The sequence below is a fragment of the Theobroma umbraticum genome, unplaced genomic scaffold (assembly GCF_002168275.2).
Source record: "Theobroma umbraticum cultivar Fairchild unplaced genomic scaffold, ASM216827v3 scaffold_12.1, whole genome shotgun sequence".
NCBI classification, from domain to species: domain Eukaryota; kingdom Viridiplantae; phylum Streptophyta; class Magnoliopsida; order Malvales; family Malvaceae; genus Theobroma; species Theobroma umbraticum.
In genome coordinates this window covers 1,503,757-1,514,354 of record NW_018397269.1, presented here as the reverse complement: position 1 = coordinate 1,514,354, position 10,598 = coordinate 1,503,757, and the positions used below count along the sequence as shown (strand labels likewise).

Below are 10,598 nucleotides of genomic sequence, written 5' to 3'. Positions count from 1 at the left end.
ACATTATTATAAGCAAACTCTGCTTGTGTCAATGTGAAGTCCCATTGCTTTGGTCTATCACCACAAATACTGTGCATTAGATTGCCAACGGTTTTATTCACCGATTCAGTTTGGCCATCAGTTTGTGGATGAGTTATGCTACTGTAATTCAAGGATGAATCAAACATCTTCCACAAATTACTCCAAAAATGACCATGAAACTTACTGTCTCGATCTGAAGTGATGGTTTAGGCACACCATGTAGATGAACAACCTCCTTGAAAAATAATTTTGGCTATTCCACTTGTATCTGAAGTCTTTTTGCAAGGGATAAAATCGGCCATTTTAGAAAACCTATCCACAATAACAAAAATAGAATCCATGCCCTTTTGCGTTTGAGGTAATCCAAGCACAAAATCCATAGATAAATCCTCTCAAATATTTTCTGGAATAGGTAAAGGCATATACAAACTAGTATTTTGGGACTGTCCTTTTGTAGTTTGGCATATGTAACATCGCTGCACAAATCTTGTTATATCCCTTCTCAGATGTGGCCAATAATATCTCTCTCCAATAGCAGCAATCGTTTTATCACTGCCTAAATGACCAGCAAGACGTCCACTATGCAAGTCTCTAATCAACTTTTCTCTCAATGAACATCTAGGAATGCAAAGCTGGTTGCCTCGCATTAAAAAAACATTATAAACGTAAAAATCCCCAATAGGTTGATTTGTGATACACTTTTCTCATGTATCATGAAAATCCTCATCTGTATGATATAATTCCTTAATTGTATCAAAACTTACAACTTCTTGTCTCATTGTCACCAACAAATTTGCAGGTCTACTCAATGCATCTACTACTTTATTCTGTACTCCAGCCTTGTGCTTTAGTTTAAAAGGAAACTTTTGCAACAACTAAAACCACCTAGCATGTATATCTTTACTAATCCGTTTCTAACTATTCAAGTACTTCAATGCCTCATGATCTAAATACAAAACAAATTCTCACCCAACCAGGTAATGCTCTCAATTCATCAAAGCACACACAATAGAATATAATTCTTTGTCATACGTGGTCCACTTGAGCTTTGCCTCATTGAGCTTTTCACTGAAAAAAGCTATTGGTTTTTTCTTTTGTGAAAGAATGGCTCTTATTCCCACACCACTAGCATCACATTCAACTTTGAATAATGTATCAAAATCAAGTAATGCTAAAATAGGAGTGGTACATAGCTTTTCCTTTAACACAACAAAATTGGTTGCAGCTTCTTTTCGTTCCATCACATGGATTGTTTTCCTAAGAGGACAGTCACTAGATCTATGACTAAGTTGATTGCATTTGAAATATTTCTCTAGATTTGGTTTAGCATTGGGATTTGCAACTTTGTACCCTTCTTTTACATCTATCACTTTTTGCTTTCCAACTGCTTTTTCTTCTTTGTGTCAGTCATTGCATGTAGAACTATTATGAACTGATTTATTCTTGTCATTGGATGCTTTATAATTATCCTTGTTATAACTTTTGCGAGAATAATCAAGTCTATTCCTTTCCCACAACATTAATACAGCCTTTAAGTCAATATTCCATACTTCAGATAAATTTCGTAATACATGTACCCCTATCTTGTCTCTGATAATTGGTTTCAACCTTTCTAGATACCTAGCAACCTGTTGCCCCCTAGTGTCCCTTAGATCATTCCGTTCTACTAGTCTCATAAATTCTGCAATATATTCATGTACAGTTTTCTAACCTTGATGGCACCATTGGTATTGCTGGAATAAAATATGCTCATAATCAGGAGGAAGAAAATCTTTTTATAACAACTACTTCATCCTATACCAAGTTCTAGCTGGTGCTTTCCCCTTACGATTCCTTCTAGACTGCAAACTTTTCCACCATTCAAAAGCCCCACCTTTCAATTTACAAACGACAAGTCTTACTCTTTCTTTTTTCTGAAATTTCCATATATTCGAAAAATCTTCCTATTTCTGCAATTCAATCTAAAAAATCTTCAATATTCAGACTCCCATTAAAGTAAGGAATATCTACCTTTAATTTGAAATCATGTGTATCTCTGTCACCATAATCATTACTTCCATATCCAGCATACCTTTCTGTAACATAATTATCATCCTCTTTTGAATCTTCTATGTAGACCTATTGTTTACGCCTATATGCAAGAACAGGTTTGTTGACAGGTTGTCCAAGAGCTACGTCATTTCCGGTATGTGACCTCTCATGATTCTGATTTTTGTTGGCATCTACACCTGAGGTATTAAGTCGATCTACAATTTCTTCAAAGCGTCGTTCCATTCACTATAATCTGAGATCCATTCGTTGCTCCAAAGCCCTCAACTCCACCTCTTGATCTTGCATTGTAGATTGCAAGGTCTCAGTTCCCCTATCTTCACCATGAGAATTGCCACCTACCATAACAGGTTCACTTGTCATTAGATTGGACAAGTTTTGCCTGCTCTAATACCAACTGACGCAACGAGTTAGTATGGAACAAAAAGCTAGCACTTGACTAGGCCTTGAAGGTTAATAACCAAGTTTCAAATATTGAAACTTTAAACTCAAGTTTGAGAGAAGAACTTAAGAATATTATTCGAATCATTCAAAAACTAAGCCTAAGGGTCCTAATTATAGTATTATAGGCCCAAATCTTAACAAAACTCTACCTCTGATTGTCTAGTACAATTAGAATAATTAACAAGAGATTTAAATAAAATAAATATTTTATTCTTAATTAAAACATGACTATTCTAAAGTCCTAATACAAGTAAAAAACAAATTCTATTATATCTATAATTCCTATGTAAGACCCCTAACTAAATAAGAAAAATATTAAAATTATAAATATACCCATTTATAACTTTTGAGCTTTTCATTTTGATTTTTGACGCTCAGCCTACTCCAAGAAATTATCCACTAAATGTTCTACGTAAAAAATTTAACAAAATGTCTTCAGTCTTTGAGACATGATTTGGCCTTGGGGCCAAGGGTTTGCCTATCAAAATTGTATAAGATCTTTTAGGGAAGATTGATAAGCCATGTTTTCTTTTAAATGAAGAAAATCAAAGTTGACACTTTCCTATTATGCATAAAATAAAAATCTCTTACATATAAAATTGAACAAAATCTTCAGGGAACTTAAAATTAGGTGTCTAACAGAGTGTTTAGGTTTCTTAAATTTAATAATCAAGTCTTAAATAAGCCGAATACATCTTTCTTTTGACAAACCGTTTCATGAGTTAGGCTGATTAAATGCAGTTAGAGCAATTTCTAAATCTATTGCTTAATCGGTTGCTTGGGGAGAAAAGAATACAGAAAACTTTTCATAAAGGTTGATTTTTTGCGCTGTGCATGTTACGTGAGCTCTTCATTTTTCTTTAATATGCTCGCGTGATACAGTTTGAACTATACTCTGCTACAAATTAGCATATGTGTTGACCAGTTTCAACGTCTATCCAAACTAAGATGCTTACGCCGGCAAATTTGCAAGTGAACAACACAAAGAGCTAGAAAGGGAGAGAGAACATTACAAAAAAGCTGAAGCCAGTGACATTAGTGACGGAGGAAGCTATGGCAATACCGGAAAGAGCAAGCTCCCCAAGGTGTCCAACCATCATCAACGAAATGACCTGAGAAAGGTACTGCGACACCATCACCGCCACCATCGGCACCGCAATATAGCTCACCATCTTTAGCTCCTCCCAAAAGGCACTCCATGTTGTCCTCCATTTTTCTTCCTCTCTTCCACCCAGCCATGGCTCTTCCATTTCCTTCCCTTGAACAAGTCTTTATCTGAGGGCACTGATTGGGCTTGCCTTATTCCATTAATTATTGTACGGGAATGACCTGAATATGTGGTGAAGCTTACTTTTCATTTAGTTATTTTTTAGTGATTTTTCATTTGTCTAGTCAAAGTCCGAACATGATTCAATAAAGATAACATCAAACTTTAAAAGTTGAATTTAACAATTTAATTATTGGACTTTAATTATTGGGAACGGTGTAAGATCGACGAACTTAAAAAAAAGAAAGAAAATTATCGGGAGGGGCAATTAAATAATTAATGCTGGTTGTTGATGTTTCACCTGCCGCTCCTGTTTTAATTTATTTAATAATATATTCGATAACCATTTTTTGCTATTTCATCTTACAATTCAGATTTTCATTAGATTAAAGGGTGTTTGCTGATTAACCTTCTACTCTTGCAATTTTTTATATTTTATATAAATTTTCATGGGGTTATTTTTAAAATTTTAATGTAAAAACTCTGAAATTAAGAATGTGTTATTTCAATAAGTATTTTTTACACTATTTTATGAAAATACTAGAATTAAACTCATACCATGCAGAAGAATGATTTCTTTTATAATAATTTTTTAAATTTAAAATAAAAATAGCAGCATAAAATAGAGTGAAAAACGTTAAGTTGGAAGCACGTGTGTTTAAAAACAATGTCATAACGATTTTGACAATTAGAAGGATAATTGATTTTGATGAAAATTTATTGATATGAATGCAGTTAAACAATTTACATAAGAAAATAAAAATAGAATAATTTGTCAAGATGTTGAAATGCAAAAATATAAATAATAATATATCAAAGAGATCAAAATATATGTATAAACTAAATTGAATAATTCAAAGAGATATAAAATAAGAAACCAAACTTTGGTAATAGAAATCGGGATTAGGAGTAATCATATAAGTAAAATTTTGAATTTTGAATGTGAATTGTTGATTGATAATTAAATTAATTAGTAATAAGTATTAAAAAAATTAGATTAATAGTAATTATAGTCTGTAACGAGTCAAGTCCAAGTACTGGTTTAATAATATTTCAAGCCAAAATCACGTGCCTCTCAAAATCTCAAACTTAAGTTGCTAGTAGTAATGGATTTGGATCGTTAAAAATGATATCAAAGTTTGTGCCAATCCAATGTGGATTTTCATATTATTTTAGTAAGATCTTAAACTTAGACTTTAATGAGGACATCAAAAATTTGAGTGGGTGAGAATGTGAGACCCCATTAAGATCCATATAATAATCCAAATCTATTACTATTAGCAGTTTAAGTTTTTGAGAATCACGTGATTTAAGTCTAAAAAGTTATTAGGTCAGTACTTGAACTTGAACCATTACATAATCATAAAACATTATGTGAAACAATCCGCAAACCAAAAGTTTAGTATTATAAAGTTTTCCTCTTCTTTGGGTTATGCTAGCAAATATATTTTTTGAATTTAAATTTTGAACATGAAATGACCACTTAACGGTTCATTCAGGCTAGCAATTAGAATATAAATTGAACTTATTAAATGCATAAAAATATGTAAATAAAAATAATCAAATGTAGTAAATTTAGTTCTTCAATATCAAAATTAAAATCTTGTACTGATTAAAAAACACGTGACATTTTATTTGGATCGTACACTTGTTAAAAAGATAAACTATTCATAAGATTATTCCTTTTTTACCAAAAGCTCTTTTTATATATTTATATTAGTTTATATGTTCATTTAGGTTAACAATTAGTATCTAATTTCAACTTGAATTAGATGTGCAAAATATACAAATAAAAATAAGCAAATGTAATAAATCTAATCTTTCAATGCTATGAATTAAAATTTTACTTTGATTGATAAATACATGATATTTATTTAAAATATAAACATATAAAAAATAGACTATTCACACAGGATTAATTTTATTTTTCCAAAAGTTTTGTCTTTTAATATATTCATATTAGATATTAGTTATGCATAGTGAGAGTGATTCGAAGGACTCCACTTGTCACTTTTTTTTAACATATGTATAAATATTAACGAAAGTAAGATTATATTTTTGTATTTATTTTTGAAAATTTTTATTGCATTTATTTCAAAAGTGAAATTATTGATTCTTATAAAAAGCTATTATTTTATTTTCAAGTATATCTAAGAACTATTATAAATAAAGTCAGATTCCCAAACTTTACTTTATGCTTTTACTGGGAAGTTGTAAAGCATATACATAAAATCTGAAAAGTTATTTACAAAAACGAAAAAGTTAATACCAAATGCAGCTGCCCTTGGAAAAGTATAATAAACTAATAGTGCAGGTAGATATATGACATGACAAATATTACTGTTGGAAAGTTTCTCCTGGACCCCGGTTCAAATAGCATGCACTCCTACCGACTGCAATTATTTCACAATTAAAAAAGAGGTTTTTGTTTTTGTTGAAAAGGAGCTTTATTGAACACTAATTAAACGAGGGAAGTTAATCCCCAATGTATCCTCCATGAGAAAAGATCTAGTGTCTATGGGTGGCACATCATAAAATTCGTAATCCTCTTCTATCGAGAAGCCTTTGTTTGCTAAGAAGTCGGTTAGAGTGTTTCTTTCTCCAAATATGTGTCGTGTTTTGACTTCCCATTGACGTTGGAGTAAATGCTGAATAGCTTCAATCAAATGTGAATTTGAACATGGATGACCCTTAGGGGAAATTATGGCTTGCACCACTAACTTGCTATCAACCTGGAGCTCTATTTTGCGATAACCCAATTCCCAAGCTAGGCTTAGACCTCGATAAACACCCCACAACTAAGCTTGAGATTACTTATTTATACTTGCCATTGGGTTTACTATTACAAGGATATTGAAGTTGAAAGATTTTTTCCCGCATGCTAAATATAACCATTTTCATATGTATTTATTTATGATTTATTATTCTTAAGACTTGCAAGGTATAAAAATCTCTCAGTTTAATAGAGTATGCTTTTGACGTTTATTTTTGAATTTATAAATACACCATCTTTATGTTTGTTTCTCTTTTCCATTTACTTACGAAGTTGATGATCATTGAGTCTGTGAGACTCGCTCACGTTATTTAATATGCAAATAAATAGATAGTTGGAGACATCGTTGGCAAGGAAACCTTTTGTAGCGGTGTAGATAATGGCATCTCTTAGTTTTCTTCACATTGTTTTGCTGTCTAGTCATCGAGTCGTTTTAAAATTATAATAAATAATGTGTTTAGAATTATTTTGAGACTAAGATCTTGACATATTGTAAATTAAAAATGTGGAGTTGTGTCATCGAAACACTTTGAACTATTATTTAGTTATTATTATTTCAATGTGAATTATGGATGAGACAATGATATTGATGATTGACAAATTTAATTGGAGCAGCAATGAAAATGTGAGAAAAATAAATATAGAAAAAATAAAATGCTTAGAAAGTTAGTCGAGTTATATACGTTTATTTATATGATTTTTGCGTCAATAACGGCAGTGTGAGTTGGTTGTTACATAATAACTCAAAAGTAAAATTGCATTAATGCAGAGAAAATCAATAGGAGAAATCTAATGTCTGAGTAAGTGCAAGATATGTTCAAAAAAGAATGGTAATGGATTGTGGCATTTTGGTCGGTGTAATATATGGTAATGAGACACACTTTGCATGTGGGAATTAACAAGGCGACTTTTTGACAAAACTAGGGCAGATTGTGCTGCCGACTGCTTACTGGTTCAGTCAGATAGGTTCCTGCCATATGATTGCGACGGGACAATGCATTTGTCCTTTGCAGTATATGGAGTCTGAGCCTTCTTTTTTTTTTCTTTTTTTTATGTTAACAAAGAAAAAGAAAAAGAGAAAAAAATAGTCTCCGAGTAGAGGGGGTTTTTTTTTTTTCATTCTTTCTTTAGGATATAAGAAAGTAAAGTGTCAGTTTGAATTAAAAGTAACGAATTATTTATTTTTGAATAATTTAAAAACAAAATATATATGATTTTACTTTTACATAAAGTAATTTTATTTAAATTTATAAGTGTAACATTTTAACCATTTGTGCATTTTTGTTTAATGAAATTTTAGATTTCAATTAAATTTACCCTTTTTTATCATTTTTAAGGGAGTAAAACTTAAGCAATAAAAAAAATTAACAAAATAGAGTGTGAATTCTTGCTTTCAACTTTTAAAAGTGAGGATAAATAAAAGAAACAATACATTATGTATTGTTAGGATTAATTATATATATTTTTTATAATTGAAGAAAAAGGAATTTAAACCCTGTTTTTTAGGCGGAAGGATTATGTACCAATGTTCAAGTAGGATTAATTATACTTTAATTCTAAATGTTGATAAAATCAGGTTTATTTATTTATTTAATTTTTATATTATTATTATTATTATTCTTACTACTTTCATATTTCAAAGAGTTAAGTTGAATCTTTCTTTCCAAAAAAAAGAAAAGAAAAGAATTAGTAGACTTTATATCTACTAAAAGCCAAAGACACCTATAAATATTCATGAGTATATTATTGGCAATTGGGACTTACAAAATGAAACATTGTTTTTAAAAGTTAAAGGCGTCTAATTTATTTGCTGGATTGAGCTTAGTTGACATTTTTATCAGCATTCATCCTGCAGAACATATTAATTAAATTTAAGTGATTCGAAGATTTTGATTTAGATTAGTGGTCTAATCATACTAATTTTTTTGTTAACAAGAGTATATATAAAAGCCAACTAAACATAGGGGTCCAACGAACTAAAGCCATTTACTGACGGCCAAACGAACAACAGACTCCAATTTATGTTCCATAGCTAGGAACACTTCAAGCACATGCAAACACAAATAAACTAGAAAAAAAAAGACTTAAATAAATATTTTCAGACCAGAATATGAACCCCTAAACCAATTTTGCAATTTTCATTAGGCTTTTGGAACTCATTTTTTTTAACAGTCCACAATTATAAACCCTAAACAGGTTAATTTTCAAACAAAGAAACAAAGAAAAAAACCCAAAATCCAACACACCTTCGTGGTTAGTTTTTTCCTTTACAGCTCTATCTTTCTCTTTGTTTTTTCCTCGATATGTCGTGTCTTTTCGAAATCGATTCGTCATCTCTTTCTTCCTAGATTTTTTGTCTCTTTTCCAAATCGATTTGTTGTCTCCTTCGATGGATTTGTCGTTTCTTTTCTAAATCGATTAGCGGCTCTTTTAGAAATCCATTTATACTTCTATTTTTGTAATTGAGGTTCTAGTTTTGGGGGTTTCAAATTTATAATTGACAATAGGTTTCAAAAATTGCAAGCGTTTTGGGTTTAGGGTTCTTCGAAAACCAAAGGTTTCTTCTTCCATGAAATCTTCCTCAATTTTTTTACCTGATTTCCTACTTTTACCACCCAATGATATTTTGACAAATGGCAGGTGAGATGGAAAAGAAGGAAATTGATCATGTTAGTAGCTGATAGAAATCCACATCAGCATCTGCGTGCTTGTATTTGTTGTCATGTCATCAGCCATCATAAATTTTGGTTTCTTGCTTTTAGCATGGATAATTCTTTCATTCGGGTACTCAGCAAGATCACCAATGAAGATATTATGATCAGGCTATTTTGTGTTAGCCCTCCATGCAACACATAGCTTCGTTCTCTCAAAGACCTGCTCCTCATCCCACGTTTAGCTTTTGAAGATAACCTCATTTCTTGTAGCCTAGATAGTACATAATAAGGCGTACCATGTCATTTTCCATATTAACTAGTTGCTAATAGAATCTGCCTCCTCCACCAATGAGATGGAGCATATCCTTGGGTCTTTGTGAACCACCAAATGAATATTCCAAAGGGCTCCCTACTATTGCCACAGGAGCCAAGATTTACTACAACCGAAAAAAATGTGGCTTAAGGTTTCAATATCTCCTCGGCAGAGTAATGAAGAAGTTGTATCCACTCCTGTAAGACCTCGACGGGCTAGGATATTCTTAACAGCTAATCGAGCCTGTAGTATTTGCCAACAAAGGCACTCCATTTTAAGTGGGGCAGGGCCGGCCCAAACATATTTCCAGTGATCTACCGGACGTGTTTGGGAAGACAGGACTTACCGACGGAAAATAAAGTGTCAATTATAGATCACATATCTCACTCAATAACTTATTAACCTTAATTGTATTTATAAGTAATTTGGATTGATTTAAGTTTATAAATTATGAGTTATACTTTGTGTTTTATTATTGACTATGTAATTAGTTATCATTTTATAATTACATTAACATAATCTGAACGTGTTTATTTTTAAAATTCATGTGTTTCTTCTTATTTATTTTTGTGATCGCAAAATTCACAAATGAAACGCTTAATATGCAATGCACGTGTAACGAAAATTAGTTTTGATAAAAATGATACTATTTATACGTTATTCTACTTAAATAAAAGTACATAGGCACTATTTTAAAAAATTAATTAATCCAATATAGAAAGTAATTATATAAAATATACAAATGTAATTATATTTATAATCAAAATTTATAATCTACACTACAAATAAAAATACAAATGCTGGAAATTATTTTATTTTTATTCATTATAGTTTTAAATTACCATTTTAAATATTTTTTTGTAAATTATATTGAGATTGATCTAATTTATAAATATTTAAAATGATCGAATGACTTTCATCAAAAGTAAATATAATAAAATTTATTTAATTAGTAAATAAGAATTCAAATTGTATTGAATGGTTTTTGTTAAAAATGTTTTCTTATTTCTTCATAGTATTGAATAATTTATAGATTTATATTACAAATTTCAATTGAAACATTAATTGTCTTTTATA

The 10,598-nt window shown here is 30.7% G+C and overlaps 1 protein-coding gene across 5 annotated transcripts in view; it reads right to left on the bottom strand.

The window, feature by feature from the left end:
• Nucleotides 1–3,909, bottom strand: part of LOC110425692 (protein DETOXIFICATION 14-like) — an 8,086-nt gene extending 4,177 nt beyond the window's left edge. The window contains exon 1 of one of the 5 annotated variants that reach the window (XM_021440634.2): nt 3,528–3,909. In XM_021440634.2, the coding sequence (XP_021296309.1) occupies nt 3,528–3,764 (237 nt within the window). In that variant the 5' untranslated portion in view covers nt 3,765–3,909. Of the gene's footprint in view, nt 1–2,031 lie in introns of all 5 variants that reach the window. The other 4 variants (XM_021440635.2, XM_021440637.2, XM_021440636.2 and 1 more) reach the window with 4 other exon arrangements.
• Nucleotides 3,910–10,598: the final 6,689 nt, after the last annotated feature.